General features: G+C 41.8%; 1 protein-coding gene and 1 long non-coding RNA gene across 3 annotated transcripts in view; one reads left to right on the top strand and one right to left on the bottom strand.

Annotated features, from left to right (window-relative positions):
- Nucleotides 1-13,677, bottom strand: part of syt3 (synaptotagmin III) — a 34,390-nt gene extending 20,713 nt beyond the window's left edge. Inside the window, exons 1-4 of one of the 2 annotated variants that reach the window (XM_034893424.1) lie at nucleotides 13,396-13,677; nucleotides 8,317-8,676; nucleotides 6,396-6,820; nucleotides 954-1,349 (exon numbers count right to left, since the gene is read on the bottom strand). In XM_034893424.1, coding sequence (XP_034749315.1) covers nucleotides 954-1,349; nucleotides 6,396-6,546 — 547 coding nt within the window. In that variant the 5' untranslated portion in view covers nucleotides 6,547-6,820; nucleotides 8,317-8,676; nucleotides 13,396-13,677. The remainder of the gene's footprint in view (nucleotides 1-953; nucleotides 1,350-6,395; nucleotides 6,821-8,316; nucleotides 8,677-13,395) is intronic. The other variant, XM_034893425.1, reaches the window with a different exon arrangement.
- On the top strand, nucleotides 7,829-23,611 carry LOC117957617. Its single transcript, XR_004659548.1, has 3 exons — nucleotides 7,829-7,840; nucleotides 14,915-14,919; nucleotides 23,529-23,611. It is a non-coding gene; the product is annotated as an uncharacterized LOC117957617 (long non-coding RNA).
- The last annotated feature ends 2,992 nt before the right edge of the window (nucleotides 23,612-26,603 follow it).

Raw genomic sequence — 26,603 nt, 5'->3', positions numbered from 1 at the left:
AGTTATTTTAAAGCTGAATCAATCAATAGCTTTATGTGTTTTTGTGTTAAGGATGAAACTATTATTTTGTTTTAAATTTTATTTATTATTTATTATTTTAAATGCAAGAAAACAAGTTAAAAAAGGAATTTGATTCTCAAAATTAATTTTCTGTAAATCATCAAATTGATCAATAAATGTTTTGACCTACATATTGCATATTTGGTTGTATATTTATTTATTTTAGACATTAAATCAAAAGACTGTGGTAGTGTAAAAGGGTGTTTTGTAGTAAAAAACCTACACTGAATTATGAGCCAACTTGGCAGCTCTAACACGCTTTGGAGCTCATTGTTTTTGTTTCATGGCACATTTTCTGTTTGGTTCAGTTTCAGTGCTTGCATGGAATTTGTGTTCAGTGGTTTCAGGCAACTGATTTTGTCAGAGGTTTGAAGAGGCCAAACAGAGCTAAAAGAAAAGTAATTATAGTGGTTATATTCCCCAGGTGGCCAGAAACAGGACTCCGTTATTACATGATAATAATGTCTGGAAGAACTGTGTGTTAACATGTTAGCAATGGGAATCTTAAAAGGCAATTACATGTCTCTGCACAGTGTTCTGCTTAGAAATAAACAAATGAATCCTTTAATAACAAACGGTTGAAACTAAAACGTCATCTTTTGTCACAGACTACTTCTATCCAAATGTAATAAGAGACTAGGCCAGTAACATGAAAAAGTAATATTCTTTGAATGTAGCAATACTGAAAGAAAAGCCATATACATTGCATATTCAATAATGGTCAGCATTCATCACACTGTTGCAGCCCAGATTCATTATTTTTACTGAACGTAAATTTATTAAATTAAGTACCCGGAGAGTATATTAATATGAGAAGTTATTGACTGGGCATTACATTACTCTTACAGTCAGACTGGGATTAAGGGTGTCTGTAAGCTTGCTCCCACTCTCACCAGCATTGTTGGGGTAGGAGTCCATATCCAAGTAAGAGGGCTCCTGGGTCTCCTGTGGACCCCCAACCACACCTCCGACCTCCCCCCTCTCCAGCCCCACCAGGTCAGAGAAATGGGGGTGGTGCTGGCCCTGCTGGCCCAGGGAGGGGTAGAGCGAGGACGAGGAGTGGCCCTCCTTCCTCTGCAGCAAGGGGGGTAAGAGTGACGAGCCCCCGGTGCCTCCGAGGCTTCCAACACCGGCGGTTCCGGGCAGCAACCCCGATGTCAGGCTCAGGCCTCCGCCCTCCTTGTCCCTCCATGGCAGCCAGCAGAGCTTCCAGGAGACGAAGAGGGAGACGGAGAGGAGGACGATGCCGCAGAATGTCACGATGACCGACAGCAGACTGACAGAGATCTCTACAGTGGACAAAAAGGAAGACATGGAGGGGAGGAAGAAGAAAATAAGGAAATAGATAAACAAAGGATTTAACAAGCAGAAGGCATGCATGACTATGTATGTATTTACAGAGAAAGAAAGAAGACGCATGAAGAGAATATAGCTTTTACAAGTCATGCTAACAGCTCTGTGAAGCTATACTTAGGCACAGCAGTGCTTTGAGCTAAATGCTAACATCAGTAAGCTAATATGCTCACACCAAAAAGGCTAACATGATGATATTTAGCGTGTTTAGCATCTTCACCAGTGTAATTTACTAGCATGCTAACACTTGCTAATTATCACTAAAAAACTCCAGCTGAGACTGAACGCCCACACTTTAGGTCATCAACCAGAATATCAAATAAAAAGTCGAGGGTGCCAAATGTAGAGTAAAGGGATCACCAACGCCATTAGTGGATCCTGAGGGGGGCGCGAATGGCAACCCATCCAATAGCTGTTGACACATTTCACTCAAAACCACAAATGTGAACCTCCTGGTAGTCCTGGAGGAATAAGTCAGGGGATCACCAAAGTCAGAAGGATTCATTGTCAAGATGGGAAAATTGATGCCCGTAAATACTTTGATTCCAATCCATCCAAAAGTTATTACGATGTCTCACTTTGGACCAAAGTGGACAGAGAGACAGGCCTGTATAGAGCCATGCTACTAGCACACACCTGGTATCTATGCCTAACATATCAGGAGTTAGCAACTGCATGATCATCAATCCATACATCCCCTTCACACACACACACACACACAGACATCATTAACAGCATGACAACGTCTTAAAAGTCCCAAATCACAGAGGAGGAGAAGAAACCCGCTGCAAGCCTAAATTGATGCAACCGTCCCCTGAAGCTCATAGCCCACATTTGAATCCTGAGCTTAAAATGGGGGCAAACGGTGGCAGAGTGGATATTAACACTAAAAAATAAAAATAAACACCCACAATGATGCGATGGCAATCTCTGTGCAATGTCATCCTGCATTTCCCCATGGTTATGTTTTTGTTTTTTTATCTATGACGGCTCAAGGATTGGGTTTGAGAGAAGGATGGGATTGGGGGTTTGAAAATGGGGCGGTGAAGGATATGTGTGTTGGGGAGGGTGGAGTATGACTCATTTGGATGAAAAAGTGTACAGAATAGAAAAGAAGTGCCATTTCAGCACCAGCCTGCCGGACAGTTCCACCATCAGCCTCTGTCAAAGAGAGCAGAAATGAAAGAGAGTCGACACCAGCTCCAGAGCTACAGTAGGGAACGTTTGTAGTTCTGTTTATGATTTTGAAGTGCACATCAGAGCCTATCATACGTGCATTCATAAATTCATAAATTATTATTAAAATACCCTATAAATATGCCATGAATATTTATAAATAAATAGACTAAATATACAATGAATATTTATAATTATCCTGTGCCGTTTGAAGTCTCTTTATAAATAGCATGTTTTGGGTCTGACAAAAGGACCAATCAGAGCCCAAAATGAACTATAGGCCAAGAGCCCTGGACATTAATATTCATAGGTTGTAAGGAGACCGAGAAGACTCATTACGATACAGTGTGCCGATTTTGCAAACCGAGTACGCTTCCCCACCTTGCAGCGTCTAACTGGAATTTTTGCCTCTCGCCATGTTGGGCTCGGTCTAGATAAGGGCCACCAATTAACATCTTCCTGTTTGCGTGCAGGCCAATCATGTCCTTTGTGTAGAACAACAATGAACAACTTACCATCAGAGCAAAAGGTTTCCTGAACCAGATGCATTATAAAGGCTTCCTTTTCTTTAACCCCTTTTTCCTTCAATTTACTTTCATTCAGACTGGCTTTATGTGCACAAACAAGACACAAAGTGTTTTTTTTTGTGTTAAATCACACAGAAGAGAATTAAATTTGAGTCTGTAACAGGTTGACAACAAGACTGAGGGAAAACAAGACAACAGCAGCCAATCCTCCAGCCCTGGGGTACATCTTCTGGAATTTGGTCCGCCTTCTGTCTCCACCCCCCCCCCCCCCCCCCCCCCCCCCCCCCCCCCTCTCTTTGTCTTTCAATCTCTCCTCCATATAATCCCTTCAAGCACCCCTTATTGCTCGCTATAATAATTCTCTTCCCATGCTGTCTGCCTCTGCACGCTTTGACTGTGTTCCTCTCCTCAGCGACTGTCTCTTTGCTCGTCACTGCTTCCTATATGTATCCCCCCCCCCTTCTCTTCCTCTCCTTCCTCGCTCTATCTTTGGTGAATTATTCATCAGTCTGTGTATGTCATTAATCAGCACTTGTTCAAAAGATATGATTGGGGGAGCCGCGGAGGTGGGGGATGGGCGAGGGTACATCGATCGGTCGCGGTGGTGAATGAGACAGCGTAGGAAGATACAAACAAGGAATGGAAAGGGGGATAAAAAGGGAAGAGAGAGCCAGGAAAGAAAGTGTGTGACGATGGAGATTAGAAGACGGGAGGAAGGCAAAGTGATGAAGCGGGGGGGGAAGGAAACAAGGCCAAGGAAGGTAGGATGAGGTCGAAGATATCAAGAAAGGACAGTAATGATGAAGGGAAATGGAGTGAAAGGGAAAACGATCCAAAGCACAGAATGGCCAACAGGGCCGGAAAGACAGGGAGAGGGTTGAAAACAGATTGCTGCACATGTTGAAACAGACATATAGGCCGACTGGGTTCATTCCCCCTTTCGTTTCCTCAGAGGAGGAGTGGGAGGAAGGTAGGAGGGTTGATAAAGTCAATGCAACTACCATGCCATGTGTGAAAGAGTAGAAACCAAGGAGGCAATGGTAGGGAGAAAGAGAAAAAGCCTGGAACAGAGCGATGGAGGGAAACAACCTGACAATGATTTAGAACACAACATAAAAAGGGGAGGGGTTTAAGGATGAAAAAGGTTAATGTATTGATCCGGAGAGGGAAAAACAAAGCGAGCAGGCAGAGGAGTAGGTTGTGTGCGGTTGGCAGATCAGGGTGCGCTGATAAGACGGCTGTGATCAAAAGTGCACAGGGACTGTCGGGGGGCCTAACCACTCGGCTCCATTTGTCTCTCTTTAGGGCAGGCGCTGTACCTTCATGAGCACTGATCCTGCCAAAGATCCATCGCTAATCCACAAAGCATAAAAAGCCAATCGGGCAGGTTAGGTGGGTGGGTAGGAGGCCTCTGAAGTGTACCGTGAAGAGAGACTGAGTCTCCCTGTCAATCAGCGACTGATGCAAGTCCACTGGGAGTTGTACATTGCTCCACATCAAACCCATCTCCGTTGCTTACACAAGGCATTCGCTGACAGCTTTGGTCGCCGTCCTCAGAGGCTTTGGAGACTTCTGTCAGCAAACACCAAAAAAAATCACAGCTGGTAAGCGAGGCAGGCCAACGCCTCAAACCATGGTGTGACATTTCTTCACAGAGCCATCCAAATCTCCAGAGGCAACATGCAGCCAATCCAGGCTAATCTACACTGAGCCACAGATATCCACGCTAATCTGCATAACAGTGCATTGCGCTTCCTAATGCTTCAATGAAAACCCACACACAATGCTCTGCTCGCAATACACTCCACGATGCAGCATTATGCACCTACTTGGTGTTTGGTAAAATAAAGAATAAATGTATACCGTATATTTTCAATCCAGCTCTGAGATAACAATCACAGAATTCTACCGAGACTCTTCTGGGTCTCGTAAAATAAATGGAATGGACTTGTAGCGTAGCCATTTCTATCTAGCCGATGAATATTTCATGGTCTGTTGTTCTGAGTGCACATTGCCTCTAACAATCTCTATCTTAGCATTTGCCTTCTCATAGCTGAAAGTCTAATATGTGTCATGTTGCTGTTTGTGTCCGCGACTGCCGAGGCAATCCTGAAATGATTCTACTGATGATTTTAAAAGAATAATTAGAGCCAATATTCTTTTATCCCTTTCATGAAAAACATACCATATGTTATTTTTTTGGTCTTGGCAGGGTGTGCTTTAGACCATATAGGGATACTTCAATGGAGCCCAATGGAGGAGTGATCAGTTCCTTGAAGCAATTCCCAATCAAAGAGTTTGGGAATCAAAGAGTCCTGTTATATCCATTGTAAAAGGTCATTATATTTGGAATACATTTTACCTAGTATTAATCAAGGTGACCACAGCCTTGATTCTCTGTCAAGGAAGAAACTGCCAATTTGTACAAACCACCTTTCAAAGCGTTCGATATTAGAGGGGTACGTTTCGGGTGAAGTATTGCTTTAAGGCAGGCTGAAGCATATTTCATGGTGCGGCGTGGCTCTAGGGATGGAAATGTTGGTCTGTCTATTAGATAGTTTCCCATCAAATTTTGTACGGACATTTATGTCTCCTTCTGGTTGAACTGTAACCGCTTTGGTGGTTCCCTAACTTTTCAGCTAGTACCATCGTCAGGTAAAAATTTTGATTTGTCTAATACTTTGGTTTATGATTAAATACTTGCAAAGGTAAAGACAATCCCATTAGCTTTAGGTCTAGTTTGTGTTTCCTGCTGATAAGCAAATGGTAAGCACGCGAACACACCAAGTATGTATGTCATACAGTATAACGCACATTGCCTTTGTCTGTAGTATGCTGAATGAAACCGTCAAATGCAGTTCTGGTGCACAGGCGTTCCAGCACTTTGCGATGTTTAAGGTTCAAAGTTCTTTAATTGTCATGTGCACAATAACGTAAGTAGCCACTGGCAATGACAATCTTAGGCGCCACATTGTGGGACACAGTAGGCAAGGTACTTTGGTTCAATGCATACTCTAGATTATTTTTCTAATCAGAACAGGATTTTTGTTTGCAGACTGCATACTACATGCTACATATTGGCCAAATCATTGCTAGTATCAAGTATCAAGTACTGCTAGTAAGGTAGGCGGTTATTGAATGTAGCCTTAGTCTTGGTTTAAACTTTTGAATCCTCTGATAGCAAACCGAAGAAAAGCTTCCTTTATACTCAAGGAGTCAGTCTTGACAAATGCAGACGTTGTGAAATAGATCACGAGAAGCTCCTGGTGTGTCAGTTACCTGTGTCCAGTTGTCTGTTTCGACCTCTCAGCAGGTAGCTGAACTCCTGGCAGCGTTCACTCTGGCTGTAACCTCTCGGGGAGTTGAAGCACAGCTCCTCCACCAACACCAGCGCCTTCTTACACAGATCTTCATCCCAGTCCCCCGACATCCTCCAATCCGCATCGCACTCTCACCAGCAGTCAGCCAATGACAGCGCAGCCCTCGCCGCCCTCGCCTATCGGACGGCGCCCGGGTAAGTAGAGGGTTGGCCCGTCCACCTTTTGCAAGGTGTGAACTGAGAAAGAGGAGGCAGAGCAAGCCGAGGGGCCAGCGGCAAAAAAGACAGAACACGAGGGGCTCTGCAGGGTGCCTTGGTCTGGGTCACAGAGACCAGACTGACGTGCCCATGTATCACTGAGCAACACCCACCCCTCTCACTTTCCCTGGAAGAGATATAGGGAGAGAAAAATGGCAATGTGAATATAGGAACATAAAGGTGTCCAAATCAAGTTGTTGGCAGATTGGTCACCTTACCCATTAAGTAAGAACACTGATGCCAAAACCATCATTGTGTCCCTGATAGATCATTGGCTCTGGTGCTACATAATATTACTTTAGCTTACACTATGAAGAGTGATACTGGAGAACTGGCATCATGTAAGAAGTGAGAAAATATCATTTTGTTGCAACTACAGCTAAATTCAAAAGTCTCAAAGTTTTGTGTTGGAATTCACATTAAAAGTTCAGCCATATTATGAAGAAACATCTTTTCACTATTTACTTCACATATCTAGCTATTAGCCTCCCTGCCGCCACCACAAATCACAGGCCTTACTGTTGCTAATTGTGTTTCTAAATGTTTGGTAGAGAATACTTCCAAAAAGAAAACTGTTGACAGCGAGGTCTGTGGATCAGCCTTATTTACAGAGGCGTAATTTCTGCAAGGGCACATTACTAGTGAAATTTGTTAAACATTACATATTCAATGCTTTGAAGACCAAAAAAAAATTCCATTTACTTACATTGCAAACGGTGTGGCAGCAGAAGGCTTCTGGGCAAATAAAATCACCATGTGTGGCCAGAAGAACTATGCCAGTTACTTAATGAGCCTTAACCTACCCTTGAGCTATGAATAGAGTATTTTGAACCAAATTAAAAAGTAGCTGAAAGCTATGTGGAGCTGCAACGTTGTTCAGAGGTGCTGATTCTTCGTGGGTTCAGCACTAGCAACCCATTCACATTTCATTTCATTTAATTGGTGTTAATATCGAAAATATAACCCAATGCAAGTTTAAACATACTTTAAGGAAATAAACCCAGTTTTGAATTATGTAGGATACATTTACTCCATCTTTTTGGAAGTTAAGCAGGTAATCGATGCAACGTTGTGCAGCTAAAATAGTGTTTCCGAAAACAAACCTTGTTACAATGACTTTACTGAGTTACTATTGTTTTTTCAAAATGTAAAAACGCGTAAAAACCTAATTTTGAATTTCTGTTCCTTTAATGCCAATCTTCTTACTTCAATAATGCCAGATGCATTAGTACTCCGTAACCTGGTCCATACTTAAAACTGTCTAAAACTGACCAATGGGTCAATCATCCTGAAACATGTTATATTTCAAAGCAAAACACTATTTACTGTAATTACAGAGCAATTTAGATAATTATGAGCTGCCTTGTGATGAGTCCCTAAAACACATATCCAGTATGATGAAGAAAAAACATACACTGTGAGAGTGAAAAAGACTGGAGTAGTGGTTTCTCTTTTATTTTGAAGCCTTTTTTATAATTCAACATATTCAATTTATTGCCTGGAAGACCCACCAGCTAGCTCCTAGCTCCTGAAGATTTAGCTTCACGTAGATCAGTTGAGTGACTGAAGAAGCAAAAGAAATTAAAGTGACATATCATAAAGCTATGGTGTATGTGTTTTTACCTTTATTGAACTTGAATCTTGAGGTTTTGGGCCATGTTGAATTTGCAAGCCAGAGCGGAGACACTCCACATGTAAACTTTTCTCTGCAAATAGATTTGGCTGGGGAATGCAGAGTTATGCCTGCAGTCCATGCATAACCTTTAGCTTGTTATTTTTCTAATGTTTCCAAGACCACAAACGGGAGCCTGCAGACATGAAGCCTTATTTTTTCTTGTCTTCAAGTTGTGAAAAGAGTTGAGCTCTTAGTCATCTAGCTCCAACTGGAACACATCAGTTTTTCGTGGTCTCGCCAACACATCAGCATGGATTTGAATCCAGTGTCGGATTTGTGGAGACTCTTTTGAAGCCCTCCGACATCCCCTGGAAAACAGTTAGAATCAGTCAAAAAGGTGAAGATCCAAATCTCCTAAAATTGGAGACTGGTGTATAATTCCGTGTATTAAGTCTGACTGCCTGTGCTCCTTGTCCTTTCACCCAAGAGAAACTAGACATCTTTAGCATACCGTCCAAATTTTTTGAACTCATTCTGTCGAAATAAAAGCAGGTCAATACCCAAACTCCAGTTTTCACACACTCTGCTAGTCTCCAGGGACTCTGACTGAGGAGAACCTATGCAAAGTTTTTTCTAATGATACAGATCCATTGCAAAAACCCTGGTATTGAATATGTCTTGCCAAACATCTTGTACAAGTTGTGATGTGGTTGGAAAATAAATCACTGGCAAAACAATGTTCATGGAGAGAGGTCAGCTCCCTTATCCACCGAGCTGATTTGTCCTTGTGATGCACTGGACCTATTTCTCAAACAAGATGCCTCGTCGGACAGGGGGAGGACTATTGATCATTTGATGTATGTTGTTCTGGGAAATGTCAGCGTCAGTCTTTGTGCGTTGAGTGGCACCTCCCTAGCAAAGTACTCCTTACATGTCCATCTGTCTACCATCCATCAATCACTCAATCACTGCATTAGGCAAAGATATATTTCACTCTAAACAAGGTCCAAAACAACACATGGATCCACTCCCTTTCCAGTTTCCTCCCTTGTTAGCCCTCTGTCATTGCCTCTTTTGAGAAGCTGATTGTCACATTAGGATAGTCTGTCGATCTAAAAGAAAACTTAGATAATGAAGAGTCTATATATCTGTCCATCTCTGCTCAGCCTATTTCAGAAAAATGAGTCAGAAATTAGCAAGTCAAAACGCTATCCAGAACTTACATCCTATACCAGCCTTCCTCGCCCCTCGAAAACACTCTCTCCCATTAAGATAGTAAATCTGTCTGAGTGACTTTAAAACCCAGGATATCGCAATCTGAGAAATGGCTGTCTGGCGCAAAACTGGCCGCGTCAAATGCCAGTGAGAGCATCAGGAGGGAGGGAGAGGCAAAGAAGAAAATGAAGAGGCAGACAAAAAGAACGATTGTTTAGCAAGACAGAGGAAGAGGGATATAAGAGATGCTGACATTAAATTGAGGGCCAGCCAGACAAAAAAAAGAGAACAAAACAAGTGGAGCAGAGAAGGGCAGAAGAAAAACATAGAAAGCTGGCGGCGAGGGGTGACACAGCAACAATGGTAATAAAGGGTTTGGGGATGCAATTTACAGCAAGCTAAATATTTACAGAGGCTGGTTTTTCAGGGATAAATATGCCCTCGGAAACATGTTGATGAATCATTCCGCTCAGATATCGCCACATTCCTACTGTAGTGTACAGAGCAACACTAAACCTCCCACAGACGCTCCATTGACTGCTGTTCTGCCTGAGATCAATACTCTCAGGGAACAAATACACCACAACACAGACCAGTCGACTAGTGAGGTCATTGTCCAATTGGGCCGAGAAGACATGACGGCATGCAAGGTCACAGTACAATCACACTACGGAAAAGGGCGAATCAGTATACATAGACCCTGTCCAATCACATCAGTGAATCACATCAGCATCAGTGCCCAATCATGGGAGAAGCTGGCCAATCAGATCGTAAGATACATCTGTGGGAAAAAGGCCAGTTGCACCACAAAGAAAGATCAGACTTAAAAATAAGAATTAATAGATTCAATCCCAAATTCAAGGGTAAATCAGTCAGAAAGAGGCTTAGCCCTACATAGGTGTCCTTGAGTAAGACACTGAGCCCCTGGCCGGCCCTTCCTGTTAATCCATAAGGATAAGAGCATCAGCTAAATGTCTCATTTTTAATGGCTGAGTCCAGCCGTAACATCCTCAATCTAGCTTACAGACGATGAAGCAGATGAGGCGTTTATGTTTGTATCCCCTTATAATGAAGGGATCATTCTTGTATTTGCACTGGAAGGACAGATTTGGAGTGTCCCTCAGGTGCACAGTTAGCTGAGAAAGAAAAATCCAAGAAACGCAATGTAAATTTGAGTGAGGAAGCACATCCAAAATGTGAGGAAGAAAACTCGACACAGTTTTCACATTTATTATCGCGGGGAAACACAACCAATACATTTTAGCTAGTATTGAATACACCCCCTCACTTTTTTCTTTTAGAGTAGTTGTATTGGATTTCTTATTTTTATGACTCGGGACTTCTCAAACAAGAATTCCAGTGGTTTTCTCTCTTGCTCAGAAATTTCACCGAACAGCTACAAACAAAGTCCTCAAGTAGGGCGAATGTGAATTTGATAAAAACCCAGGAGGCAAGTTTTTCAGTAACAAGGATCATGTCAGAGCGTGCGAGTGAAATCTGAAATCTGTATGTGCAATCTGTCTCCGAGGGATGAATCACACACCTCAGCTGGGTCTGGGAATTACAGTGATAAGGCATTTGAAACGCTGATGTCTGCTGAATAATATGCAGAAGTAGAAGACATTCAGATGCTAACACAAACCTGTGATCTATTGCAACCCCATATCATCTCTTGGGATTTCATGTTCTCGTCAAATTATGTTTGTCTTTGTAAAATACGTGAAATAGGAGTCTAGTGCCATCGTAGCATTCCCAGTTCAAATGCAACTGGATCAATATTATTAGCAGTGGGAACAGTAGTAGTAGCACCTTGAGGTTCTTCTGAGTTTAATTTCAAATCATATCCTTATTCCCTTAATAAAAGTTGTTTTTAAGTCCCACCTTCTCTCTCTAATAGAAGAGTTTAATCCTAAATTTAATAATAATGTTCACGGGAAGAAACTGAACACCTTTATAACTGCAAAATTGAACTGAGAACAGTCAGGCCCTTTTTTGTGGGAGAAAATAACGCTTCTGTAGACAAAGAAGACTAATCCATTGGATATACCTAATAGGATGTTTCAGTTGGATCTCATTGAACCTGCTTTCAAGTTCTCATATCTACTGTCACGCTCTTTCTTTTGTTTTCATCTTTACCTGGAAGTCATCTTTTTATTGAAACTCTCATCCCTGCCCTGATTCCTTTGTTGTTGTTTTTTGTTCCTGTCGGCAAATTTGCTTAAGAGTTTAAGTGAATTTCACACTTGCCATGCCTGCGTGTTTACGCCAATTTTTGCACTACAGTAAGAGTATTTCTTTAAATAACGTGTCATTTCTCTACAGACTGGCGAATGGCTGTGTTCCAGACTTTGATGCTGTCTGCTCTGCTGTACCCTGCTGGGCCGTATCATGTTGGGTACTATCTCAAATCGATGTACTCATGTACCCTTAGATCATAAACCTTTCGTCAGAACTATCCCTGATTCATAGAGGGCATGACCTCTCCCCACCGACGCTGGCTCGTCCTGCCTTTTGTTTTGCATCGCTTCTTTTTGAGGCCACAGTGTTGTCTGCCTGAGACAATACTATCATCGCTCCTCTCTGCTCAGTCGGCCGTGACAGATTGATGCACAGGGGTAAACAGATAGGGCTACTACTACACCTCTTTTTGGTTACTTCAGTGGAGCAGTACTGTGTTTCGCCAGGACAGACACAGCGCCGTATAAGGCCAAGATTGAGCGGGGAGATATTAATGTCTATTGACTAGAGGTAATAGCTTTGCCGAGCCTCAGCCTCGAGGTTGTTCCTATAATAGCTCCTGGACACCCTTTCAGCTCCTGAACACCCTTTCAGCAAATAAATAACGTAAGGTGGTGTAGAGTGGACCTTAATATCTGCTTAAGACCATATATCTGTATAAGCATGCAGTCAAACCCCCTTTGCATCCAAGCAGACATGGTCTACTTTATCTCTATTTCTATCCCACATTCACACATATCAAAGGTTGCTGTTCAGGCTCTCACACCTTTTCACCACTGAGGGCCTGTTGGAGCAAGTGTCTAAATTGTTTATATGGGGCAGGAAATAGTGAGTGAGTGGCCAGCCAGGAACCCTGGGATTTCGGTGCTGCTCTTCCTGTCTCTTGCACAGCCAGTGTAGCTGCAAAGCGGGACCTATTTACAGACAAGGAGTGTAATCAAACACACACACACACACACACACACACACACACACACACACACACAGACAGACGCCTTCACTTCATTTTTCAACGCTATTTCGGATTCGGTGAATCAGCGTGTCTCAATGGTTGGGTTTTTGGCCATTTGCATAAATTTGGTTCTCTATGGTGAGCCAGCGCAACTGTGCCTTTGATGGTTGTGGGAGTGGGGTGGGGTGCGGGTGTGGGTGGGGTGGAGGGCGAATTACGCACGTCTTACGCACGTCAACCTGTCTTCTGTGTGTCTAACTGTCTGTTCATCTTACATCTAATAGCGTTTGCGTGGAGAAAAAAGTTAAATGATCATCATCGGTGAGGATAGCTGCCATTGATACAGTTGTGATCCAGATCCGAGCCTGTTATCTGTTGTAGAGGCTAGTGCAGCCTACATAGCCTGTGCAGACTGCCTCCACACAACATGCATCCCACTATATGCTTGAAACCATATCTACCAATGGCAGAATGCAATATAGAAGAGTCTGGTTAATGCACAAATAATATAGGCTACATTAAATATGTATAGAAAACAGACACATGCTGCTAGATTTAGGGCATATCAGCAGAGCCCTGTGCGGGATGCAGGATCAAAGAGATGCGAAGAACGCACACATCGCAGATATTACAGAGCCGAATGCATGCTGGTTACAGGAGTAACGAAGGGATCTCTTCCTACCTTGGCGTTGCAGAAATCACTGTCTCCCTCAGTCCAATTTCCGATTTACGAGCTCCTCTGCTGTTTTAGTCAGATGCGACGCTTGTAAAGGGGCATTCCGCCCTCTTTCGTCCACCGCCTCCTCTCTCTCTCTCTCTCTCTCTCTATCTCGCTCTCCCTCTCTCAAAGACGCACCGACCAGTAAGCCCCGGTAACCGGGAAGACAGAGAGAGAGAAATGAACAATATGATACTTCCTTCCCCGTTATTCCCTCCCGTTTCCTGTGTTCTTCTTTTATATCCCCCCCCCCCCCCCTTGTGTTTTTTCCTTCTCTCTATTTCACTATCCCCTCCCTCTCACTCTCTCACTCGCTTTCTCGCTCGCTCCCTCGCCCTTTTTCCTCCCTGTGCTCTGAATACTAATACTCTGTCTCTCCACTCACTGCCTGTACGGCCCGGCCAGTGCTAAAGACATGCTGATGTATGTTGGGCGTGTAACGCCAGGGAGAGGAGATGGTGTGTTTGGGTGTTTGGGGGTTTGGGGGGGGGGTTCTGGCCCTCTCAACCTGGAGGGCACATGGGTTGGTTAGGAGGCCCTGGGATCTTGTTTCATCTCATTAAAACTGTGATTAGATAATAATAATACTCCTGTAGATGCCCCTGGAGAGGTGGTGGTGGTGGTGATGGTGGTGGTGGGTGGATGGTGGGGCCACATAAAATATTCCTCCTTTTTATGGCAGCATCCCCGGGATGAGAGGAGGAGGAGGTGGAAGTGGAGGTGGGGATGGGGGAGTGTGAGGAGGAGGGGTTGCTTAGATGTCAGGCGGTGGAGAGCAGAGATGGAATGGAGGGGCAATGTTTGGCTCTGAGCCAAAAAAGGGCATGGCTCGCAGCGTGTGTGTATGTGTGTGCGCGTGTGTGTGTGTGTACTAGTGCGCGGGTGTGTGTACAACATGGAAACCTCAATGAGAAGGGCAGCTGAGGCACTGTATAATGACAATATACAGTAGAGGCCATGATCTAGTTAGAACGACTCAGTCTTATTGGAGTCATGATTAGATTATGATTTTCCGGCAGGCCTCATATAAACAGAGAGGGGTTACATAAAACTGTTTCTGTGTTTTATGGTAATATCATCAATAGGATAGTGAGGACCCTCCGCGGACGATCAGGAATACGTTTTAGACATTGTATTAAAGTGGTTGTTCCTCAAGGAGCCCCTTTGGGGTCCCTGATTTGTTCCCAGAGGGGACTCACCCAACAAAATTAAGAAAACTGTAATTCCATTATAATAGAATCTGTGCATCACCCAGTGAAACAATGTAGGAATGTAGTTTGGATATCCAGATTCCCAGTTCTCTAACAAATCACTTGAACTCCTGCATTGGGGTCTCTGCTCTGCTTGCTGCTGAGACAGTACCAACTTTAGCAGTTATGTAAGACAAGCCGTCCCTCTGCCCCTCAAGATGTTCATTGCATATGGGCCTGCTCATAATAAAAGAACAGTGTGTGGGCTTTTGACTCTTGTTCTCTGTGTGAAGTATAGGTGGATTTTTCAGGATCGACAACCATGGATTCCCTCCCTTTCTCCAAATTATTTGTTTGCATGTCTTGTTGTTAAAATGCACTGAAAAAATGGTTATGTGGTTAAACAGGAAGCTTGTGAATTACTTTAGTCCAACAGGATGTCAGCCTACTGTGGGTTCTAAAGTCAAGATAGAGGTAGGCATCTTCATTAATAGACAGCACACTGATGATTATGATCATTATTCATCTTGTAAACTTTGGTATGGAAATTCCACATGCACTTGCCTCAAAAATTATTCTTAGTGCATGCTTTGTAAAAAATAGCTCTGATTAAACTTTTATTTATTCATAAAAATGCTAATTACGGCAATCAGATGGGTTTGGTAAGGCACTTGAATTACCTCAGCTTAAGTGAATCCAAATTTGATTTTGTGCTTTTTACTATCATAATGGAGGGCAACGATTAAAACTGTCAAGATTTACACATCTAAGAAGGGTCACATTAAGAGAGCATTCAAGACTAGTGTTCCTGCTAAGCATTCTCCATCACACTCCATCATACTGACATAGTAATAAGATCTTGTCACTCCTTATAGCTACCAATTTACCAATTGGACAAAATCATAATTCTCAAGAGTTTATTACACTCACCACATAATGTATTCCCAGCCTCATAGTAACTTGTCACACTGACAAAAATAATATCTTGTCAGTCATCACACATATCCCTGAGAAAAAAATATCAAATAAAAAATATTTATATATCCTACGTAGTGTAATGAATTACCACCAGATAAGTATTTGTCATTGTCTTTGTTACTGTTCTGGAAACCGCGGTGGTAAAAGAATTATAGAGGATGGAAAAATAGCGTGTGTTTGGAACCCTGCAGCTGGTTATGATTGACTGATAAATGAGAGTAAACAGTGACCTCTGTTATCTGTCACAGCGGAGCACGGAGAGAGGCTGAGACACATAACAGAAGAGGACAGGGATGCAAATAGAGGAGAGGAGGGGAGGGGAGAGGAGAGGGTTTTTTTAGGTTTTCAAAGTCTCTTTATTGGACCATTTTCAGATAAGATTCACAATCACAGAATATTAACATACATAAAACAAGACAAAAAAACAAACAATTGAAACCAAATACTATGAACACAAACAAACTTTATACTTTTTCCAATCAAAAACTGACCACCAACTCCCCATCCTTCCCAACAGAGCATGACATTGCCCCTTCAGCCCGCAAAGGACTGAAATCCAGCAAATTGTCCATCACGTGGTAGTAAGAATGTTCCAACCTCAATCGGGCTTGACCAGTCCTTCCAGAACCGGCGCTGGCTTAACACTACCAGCTCCCCGAGCCTGGTTCCTGCATGATGGCCAGACGGCACATTTTCAATAGTTCCATAAAATGCGAACAGTCTCTTTTTGCTTTCTGTATTTTGGACCAAACATGAAAAAAATCCAAAGAAAACCCTAAACCCACCTTTTAAGAAGCTCTAGCGGATTTGTCAGCTGAGGTTAAGGAACAAATTAATGTAGTGTTTCCACCTGAAGACAACAAATGGAGGAGAGGAGAGGGTTAAACAAATGGGATTTTGAAAAGAGAGAACTCAACGCTCGGCAGAAGCTACTGTCAGACCAGAGACCTTGTTTTCTCTGAAACAGGCGCTGGCATGACAATGTATCTTGCATACGGGGCAAATTATCCGCTCTTGCAAATGCACACAAAACACACTGTGGCACTTGCTTTCACACATGCATACTATAAAGGACTTTGAGTAGCTACATGCATCTAAACATGACACATGTGAAGAATTATTAAAGTAGACCAAGAGATGCTGGAGGGGAGAATAGCCCACAGAGCGAGATTAAGAGTGACTAACCATGGGTGTTAACTTCTAAATGAGTCATCATCTTCATTTAATGTTTTTAAGAATAACGTTAGGAGCAAAGCCACGAAATGGGTTGTTGTGTAAAGTTTATTTGCATGAAAAATAGTGCCAAAAAAGCCAGTGATTCTACCAAGCTGTCCTTAAAATGAATCACATTGGCCGCATAATAACACATTTTAATATGTTGTTGATAAATGCAGGTTTGACAGTTTCACGTTACAAGTGGTATTTATATATTTTAATTGCCAACGCAGGGTGCCAGATAATTGCCGGAACTCCTGCTGACATCGATTAAAGACCTCAAGCAGGTTTTGAAGTGGGATCGTGGGAGGACAAGTCTCAGTGTTATATAGTGTTATGGCCTCTTGTGTCCTGAACTTCAACCTCTTGCAGATAATTAGATCTTAGACCTAAAGACAGAGGACTCGGTTTATTGCTAAGGTAACAATGGTCAACAACCAACCAACCAGACAACCGACAAAAACACTTGTGAATTGTCTAGTAATTGCTAATAATAATTACCAATTTATTCTAATAATTACTTTGCATTTGCATTGCCTGATGGAGGCACTGCCTTAAAGGCCAAGGTCAGGGTAAAAAAGTATCATGTATTGTCCTGTACACTGGAACCCTAACACCACAGAACTGCTTTCTGAAGCAGCAGAAAGCCACTGTCAATGGGAAAGAATTACAGAAGGGGACTGCCTAAGTCAGTTATACTTCTCCAACTTCCACTGGTCTCTGCTGTGATTTATCTCAAGGGGGCTGCGTCTGAGTTTCAAGAGGTTTCGTCCACAATGACAGAGATTGGTGTCTTTTAGTTTTTTGACGTTGTTGCACTAGGTTTCTGTAAAGATAAATGTCCTTGGCAGCTCATGCCGACACCTGGAGCTGGTTTTCTGGTTGTTGTTTTCTTTTTGCAGTATAAGTAGGGTGAAAAATGCATCATTGTTGATAAAAAGGTTGAGACATCATGATGACATTACTCCCTAAATCCAGGTTTGCTTAAATTACAATTCACATGTGTCATATGTGTTGGGTGATGTCAGCCCAGTGACTCACTGTGTTACCTCACCCCATCAGAGCGGACAGGGTTGCTGGCCTGTGTGCACTGGAGCCTGGCTGTTTCTACTCTTCATCTTCTCCTACTCTTCTTTCACTTTCAACTCTTCTGTTGAGCAATTACAAACTTTTATAATCACTGGTTGACACAACATAGAGAGACAGTGGATTCTACACAGAGATCCATGACAAACCATTGTAACATAAGGGATGAATACAGCCAAGATGAATTCATGCATTGAAAACCAAGAGATTTTATAATGTGAGCTCCAGGTAAACCTAATAAGTTCTCACATTTTAACCCGTTGAGGCTCATTCCACCAGCTGCCTCTTTTGTTGGGGTACATTTTCATACCTTTCTGCATAGTTTTCTCCTGTAAGTGAGCCACGTGCCCATAGTCAGCACTATGTCTCTTACCAGTGGAAGATGTTGGTTGTCCCTCTCGGCAAGGCAAGACAGAGGAGACAGACTCAGACATCACTAAAGAAGCAGTATCTCTGTCTGTCTGTCTTGTCTTGTTGTGCCAAAAGGGACAGACATTCAAAGTTGCCCATAGCTCACTATGTTTTACTTTCTCAGCAGCACCAACAAAACAGAATATGGGTAGTAATAATGTAACTTCTTCCAAACAAAGTCCTGTGGCAAAACAATAGGGCAAGGTGCTGTCCAACAGAAGAGTTAAGGCCAAGCAACAATTTGTTTCTGACTGACTGAGTTTCACCTTAGTAACGCTGGCCATTGTTACTAAAGGTTGGATAGCACTGCGCTTTAAGCTAAAGTCCTATTTACACTGGCGACCTGGCAAAAAGCAACACCCCTTGAAGGAAGGTGATTGGGGCTAAAAGAGAAATGTCAGAAGTTTAAAATACAGCGGCACACATCCATTTCCTACATGTCCACTACTTACATACACTCATAAAAAGCATTATGTATGACAAAAAATATTGCCAAGCAGTAAGACAAACAGGCAAAACAAAATGGCACCACCAAAAGAACACAAATATGCACAAGAGAACAGTAAGCAGCAAACAGACAAAGGTTAGGGAATATTAGTCGGTCGGTAAACAGCTGCATGTTTCAGAAAGAGACAGCTAGAGAAAACCAGCTCTCAGCTACCCTGCTATGTTTGATTGTTGCACGCAACAACAACCTTGTCCCGTCTTTACATCCTCTTGTTGCAAGTGTGTGTGAAGAGTTTGTTCCATCATGGGATATATACAGTGACTTGAGAAAGTTTCCACACCCAGGCTAAAGTTGATTAAAAAGAGGAATATAAAACATCATTTTAGAAATTGATCTTAATGCCTTAATTCAAAAAAAATTGGAAAATCCTACATTTTAAGGACACCAATTTTCTTTGTAAATGAATAATGTATTGTAAATAAATAAATGTTCTTCCTTAAAATACAGGGGGCATAGGCATAGGTATGTGATGAACTTTATCACGATGCATAGTATCTTGGATCCATAAAATAACTGGCCTTTAAAAATCTGACTGCTTCTATGGGAATTTAACATAGGGGTGTGTATACTTGTGCCCCTTGTATTTTAAGAAAGAAAATTTTACATTTATTTACAATACATTATTCATTTACAAAGAAAATTGGTGTCCTTAAAAGGTTGGATTTTCCAAATTCTTTAAGATCAATTTCCGAAAGATGTTTTTTTATTCCTCTTTTTAATCAACTTTAGCACGGGTGTGTAAACTTTCCCAAGCCACTGTAGGTTCAATGACAAAACTTGAAATTTAATGCATCTCGCCTCAAAGGTCATGAAAAGAACGTAAAGTTAATTTTGGTGCAATTGTGCCATGCCAAGTGGGAATGTGAGAGGCCGAGCTGGAAGGTATGAGGAGTCACAGGTTACAAAACTGAATCAAACCCAAACTAAAATATGCCACAAAGTTTTACTAAACGGACCAAACTGAACACAAAGGGGAACATAGTCTATGATGGGTGATCAGAATTTTTAGATTCAATGGACGTCACAAAAGGAACGGCACTGGAGGTTGGACCCAAAAGCAGTTTGATGACACAAGATATGCGATAACGTTTTTTAATTAATTAAACTACATACAATAATTGTGCAGGTGACAACAGGAGGCGGGTGCGTCAAGGAGATCCAGTGGTGGGTGCAGTGCGCTCTCCAGAGCGTGCCCAGTGACTTGGTTATAACGACCACGTGGTGAGGAATCTTCCAGATTCCGGTAAACAATTCAAGGCTGAATCCAAGCCTAGTAATTAGCACTGAGTGAGCAGGGGAGCCAGCAGGCAGGCAGGCAGGCAAACAGGAAGCTTGAGCTAGAGTAAGCAAGGCAGGCTGCTTCAAGAGTGAACAAATGAGCTACACAAGCCATAACACCAGAAACACAGGGAGCCAGGCACGCCACTATACCACTTTAGTGGACTGGACAATCTGGCTACAAGTGGATCACAGAGCCAGCCCTAATTACTGCAGCAGGATGATTGGGAATGAGCTCTACCTGGCGCCCACTGTCAGCTAAGCCATGCCCCACAGCTCACAGATAGCACAGGAGGGGCGGGGACATGATGGGAAACAGACAAGGCACACAAAACAAGGAGAAAAGCTATGATGTGGCAGGCACTTGGTACTTTCTGATTGGCCTCATTCTGTATTTGAAAGCTCAAGTTTAGGGGATGCGTGGTTTGCTCTGTCCTGACAAGATGTCCCTCCAGCAGCGGTGCCTGCAGCACCGGTAACTCAAAGAAATAGGAATTAAAAAGACTCAAGACAAACTTATCTAAAGACAAACTAAAGTGTAACTGTACAGAAGTGTTTCTACAAAGAGAAACCAACCTACTGCCAACAGTACTTAATTTACTATGATTATAATGTATAAAACAAAAGCTGTGCGTCATCATGTATTTGTTTGTTTGCCTATCTATGTGCTTAAGCTCAAAAGGTCAAACGCAACGAGGAGAATAGTAACCTCTTTACTCACACTTGAAAATACATGCTTTTCTCGCCTACATTGTTACCCAAAAAATGTGATGCAGTTTCCACAAACTTTGGCCCTCTGGGATGTTCCTGAGGTCATTGGGAAGTTAACACTCTGACTTTTTTGTTCCTAGTGTCAGTGTGATTCTAGGTCTAACTGACACAAAGCTCAAGAGGTTAGAGTAGAGAATTTCTATTTCCGTCCAAGTAAATCATCCGCAAAATGATTAAAAAACACTACTGTAAGCATATTACATGGGCTACATGCAAAACTAGTACCCAAGCCACATGTCTCAACTTAAAACAGAAAAAATCCAGAAAAAAATGACTCAGAAAATGGATTTTATGTGAATTTATATCTACAGATATGTCTATGCGTTTTTCCTTATTTCCTTTTAGAATAAAAGCCCAAAAGTGCTAAATACAAAACTTACCGGAATTAACTAATAAGTGTAAACTATAGATAACTAAGGTGTGTGTGCAGGAGGGTTAGGGACATTTAATCGGTGTGGCAGCAGGTCTGAGGAGAGTTCAGAAAGACATTCTGCTCACACTGTGGATACTGCATGTAACCTGTAGGCCGACCTCGATTTAAGACAATATGTATTTACTACTGTAATAACATCTGATATTGCAATAAAGAGGAGCACAAAGGGCCTCTTAATGAAACAATATTTCCCAGGAGAGGTGATTAGCTGTGTGTCAGCTTAATCCACAGTTAATTAAATTGTGGTTTTTCGAATCTGAAGTTTAAACGTAACTGTTAAACTTAACTTCTGAATTAGTTCCCATAACACGTCGCCAACTCTGACCTAGTACTGTCCTGTATTATCATTTCATGTCCGGTGTAATTATGTATCATCTGTATGTATTTGCACTTTCTTTCCAAAAGTCTTTTCTGATCATTCCCAACCTCATCATGATCACTTGTTACCATGACAACTCTCTCACAGGACCAATCGCCCACCTCACTCTCCCTCTCTTTTCCTCCTTCTAGCTGTCTCTCTGTCTTTCTTCTACTGCTCTTCATTGTCTTCGTTGTGACTCCCCCTCACCCATCAGCCACTGGCATCACCCACTTTAACTTCTCATCTTTTCCTTTACTCCTTTAAGGTAATTTATTATTATTGATATTTTTCTCCCTCACCTGACTGATACCTTCTGTGGAGAAGACTCTCTAGTCTCTCGTCTCTGTAGCAATACCAGTCAGCACAGTCAAACTCAGCAAGGTCAGTCCAGTCTCACGTCCACGCTCTTCAGAGTTGTTTTTTTTCAACCACCCAGCCCTTAGCCTGGAGCAGTTTGGACCGGCCCAGTATGCAGTATGAGTTAAGGTCAAGAACCTCAAAGTCCTCTGGTGAACCCCAGTGGCAGCAGCTAGAGTCAGAGGTTTTAAGAAAGAGAACCCAAGCTGCTACTTTCAAACGAAGGGGGCTGCAGTTGTGGAGCAACCAAGTGCTTCCTGGCATAGCTGAGTGTGAGACAGTGTACTCTCTCTTAAAACTGTCAAAACTGGATTTTTCTGTGTGATGGGTAAAGAGAGAGGCTTGCATTTTTGAAATTTCTGTCCAAGTTGGACATTTGGTGAAGCAGCATTGAGTTCCTAAAAGCCTCCTTGAGGGATCTGAAGAGAGCTGAAAAGCTTGAACATAGATTCACAGTGTACCTTTTTTATCCTGGAATTTAAAGCATTTCTACAATTTGTTTATTCATACATTTTGTACCCCTGTTTGTTCAATTTATTTCAGCATTTCATCTGAAAATGGCTACAACGTTTTTGTGTTATCAGTGGAACACATGAGTGCTTGCATATGAAAGGCATGTGAAAAGCAAGGCAGTTTTATTTGTATAGCACATTGTAGCAACAGACCAATTCAAAGTGCTTTACATAAAAACAATTAAATCAAAATTGCAGTACAAGAAATTAAACGTTAAAGAGCCGTTAAAAACAGTTAAACATAAAAATGGATGAAATAGCAGATTTTGGGCTGCTGGTATGGGACAGTGTACAAGCGGCTGCCCTACACATGTTATCGGGGCGCAATAACCATTTTGTCGAAACCCAAATTTTGTATACCAATACAGTAGGCAGTCTCTACTAGCAGAAGCACATGTCTTTACCATCTCATCCATCCACCACGGGCCCCGCAGGATCATGTGACTTTGTACTCTGGTAACCCATTACCAAGAGGGGAAGTACTTCTCTTTACGCTACAATGTAGTAGTCGCTATAAGGCTTACTTTAATCATAGAAACCTCATGGCAACAAGCCATTAGGCATTTATCACCCAACTTTGCATTTCCCTTTAGCTCTACAGAGCTTTATGGCAACATTTAGCTCTTTAGCACTGTATTGTGTTTTTTTGGCCTACAACTTCATTGTTTTGGCTCGCTCTCACCACTCTGTGTGTCAGCTGTTCTCAGTGAAAAGACGCTACCTGCTGAGCACTACACCGTTAACAGATAGAGAATAAAGTGGAGCATTTAGGAGCTAAGAAGGCAGATATTTTATTTAAAAGGAGAGTGAATATTGCGTTTACATTTGCCAGAGACCCACTCCCAAATGAATGCTGTTGCTCTGGAACCGCTGGATGTGTAAATAAACCAGTTTGCTAGCAAGTTTGTTTGAATGCACCCAAGTGGCCAATAAAACTCAGTTACAGTTTTTTTACAATCATTTAGCTACCAATTTCCCACTTTGATGTTGTTTCTAGACACAAAACTCAACACGGTCATCACTTATAACACAGGCTGTCCAATGTTCAAAACATTGCATTGTGCATTCATATCTTTAAATCTTCCAAAATCATTGGTTCAAAAAACTAATTTACTGTGAAATACCATTGATCATTACTTTAGATCACCCACACACAAGCTACCCATAGTTTCACTGTGTTATTGTTCGTACAATCATTAAATATTGTAGTACAAAATAGGTGATAAATGTTTCATTATGGTACCAGATGAGAATGCATCCCTGTCGAAGCACTGCAGTAGTAGAGAGAATACTGTAGACACAGTGAAATCATTGAACAACATCTAAAATGTACTGATGAAAAACAACATAATCACAACATGGGTTTATTTCAATCAAAGCTTAATAATTAGATGGGAAATGGAAAAGAAAAAACAGTACTGCAAAACTACAAATGCAGTGTTGAACTTTCTTGTACTGTAAAAAGCAAAAAAAAGAAGTGCTTACTGTTCATTACTGTGCATGTTCAACAACTCTGTCATGTGGATTTGGCCACAAGTTCTCATCTACATAGCAAGTAGATCTTGATCTTTCCAAGAATCTTGGAAAAAAGATGGCATAGGCTTGGGGAACAGTGTGTGTGTGTGTGTGTGTGTGTGTGTGTGTGTGTGTGTGTGTGGGTGGGTGTGGGTGTGGGTGTGTGTGCACATGTATGTGCATGTATATATATATATATATATATATATATATATATATATATATATATATATATATATATATATGTATATGTGTATATGTGTCTGTATGTGTGTTCATGTAAGTACATATATACATGTGTGTTGTATATATTTATGTACATACTGTATATAAATAACAAGTTGGCAGACTTGGATGGGCAGTTCCAAGGGCCTGATTGTATACAGTGCAGTACTGTCAATACTGTAAATAGTTTAACAGTAAAGGTGGTACAGAGGACAATAGAAACAGTGTCTGATAAACAGTAGTACGTCACAGTAAAGAATGATGATGACATTTTACATCCAGATAATGTCGTCTAATTGGTTCATGCTCTCATGCTTCATGCTTTGTTCATGCTTTCATGATCTAAACATGGAATATTGGTTCTGTCGCCATACAACTATGCATTAAGAGTAATGCAACAGTTGTATCAATTGATAGTTAGATCACTGTAATGAAATGAATAGACAATCATTAGAAACGTAGTGTGTGAATTGCTTTTTGAAGTAGTAGTAATTTGATTTCAAGTTGTCATGTTGAACAGTTTTGAAAAATGACATCCAGTTTCTGAATTAGTGCCAAAGTGATTTAAAAAAACTGTGATGCAAAGTAAATATTAAACTCATTTTTTAATAACAGATTTTCGGGCCATTTAGGGACAGAGGAAGTGAACACATGGCATTCTAAATTGATATGGCAAATGTGTTAGGAAAATGTCGCTTATTTACAATTTCAACAGTTACAGAGCAACCTTATCATTCATGTTGGGTCCCGTTTCTGTCCACCTGATGAATGTAAGTCCAAAACTCCCTCACTTGTAGGTCTATTTTTAGTCTTACTCCTGAGGGCAATATCCTGCTCTTTAGCTGTTTAACCAGCTAGTCTTTGGAGCTTTTCCAACAGAACAGCCACCCTGCTGTGGTCAAAAACGACACTGTGAGAACAGTGAGAGTGAACCAGACCAGGAAAGTTGTGGGCCGGAGCGCCAAAGACTGAGCTAAAAAACTCAAGCCAAGATAAGACATGCAGATTTGACAATTCTGGAGTCAAGTGTTCAGAAACAGGACTCTGTAGGTTCATCAGTACAAGCAATCCTTTTCACCCTGTCCTTTGATACCATGTTATAAAAAGCAATGTGTAGCTGCTTTAAACTCTGGGAGCATGAGCCTACACCTTCTGTTTGAGATGTAGATGTACAGTATGTCAATCTTGCATATACTTGAACTGAACTGGACAATCATTTTTGTCTGTTATGAATGTTTGGGTGCTGCAAATATCCGTTTGTATGGTGGGGAAAAAAAGGCTCTGACTAACTGGTGGGGGTTGGTGAAGCAGATTTTAGTCCTATTTTGAGATGTACACATCTTTCTTCCTCTTTTTCTTAACATATTTACTTGGTCTCTAATGTTAGTAATGTCTCATCCCATCCTGTCTTTGTTGCAACAGGAGCCAAGGAGCCAGGAGACTAATCTAATCATTTATGGTCTGCTCCTGAGTAGTAAATTATTTTCTTGGCAAATCACACTGTTTGCTACTGGGTATGTGTGTGTGTGTCTGTCTGTGTACGTGTGTGAATTTACAAGTGTTGTGTAATTCTGCTCACTCTTTCCAGCGTTTCTCACCACAGTCGTCCACATCCCCCGAGGACAGCCGCAGCTCTAGACCAATTTCTGTTCTTTTTATCTTGTTCTACAGTGACACACTATGGTCTATATTTCACGTCACTCCGACTAAACTGCTCCGCTGTTGAGATGTCCACTTTAAAGTTTGATGCTCTTCTTGTGTATGGATTTGGCTGCCATGCCAGCAAAGCACTTTGCCTTCAGAAAGGAATTAAACCCCTGAGGTTTTTCTGAGATAGATTAAGTAGGGAGGGGAGCCGAGAAGGCTGGGCTTATGGGAGGGACATTACCCAATGTAGAGAATCTGACAAATGCCAATGGTTGTGGGCGAGGAGGCTGGCTTTTCTGATGTGTGTCTGCACATGTGGGTGGGTGTTTGGGCGCATTATGATGATTTTCATGATGTGTGACATATGCCTTTTCCTGTGGGTATGGGAATGAGCTTGTGTGCACATTAGTATATGCAGGAAAAGAAGCCACAGTGGCAAAAGATGACACACAGTTGGACATTAAATAGATGGAAATGTTGTTGAGTTTCAATTTTGTTTATACCATGCCAGCATAAAATGGCAATATTTTGTGTTTGTTAGGTTTGGCACTGAATTTACTCATGGCTGCCTTTTTAAATGTTTTTGCAGTGCAGGATGAGTGAAGCGACAAATGAAAGATGAAACGTCAAACAAAGCCAGGTAATGTGCAGAAAGCCACAAGGGAGTGAGGGGGGGTTAGGGGGG

The sequence above is a fragment of the Etheostoma cragini genome, chromosome 15, assembly GCF_013103735.1.
Source record: "Etheostoma cragini isolate CJK2018 chromosome 15, CSU_Ecrag_1.0, whole genome shotgun sequence".
Taxonomy (NCBI): domain Eukaryota; kingdom Metazoa; phylum Chordata; class Actinopteri; order Perciformes; family Percidae; genus Etheostoma; species Etheostoma cragini.
Note: the sequence above shows the minus strand (reverse complement) of the source record. Positions and strands in the feature narration are given on the sequence as shown.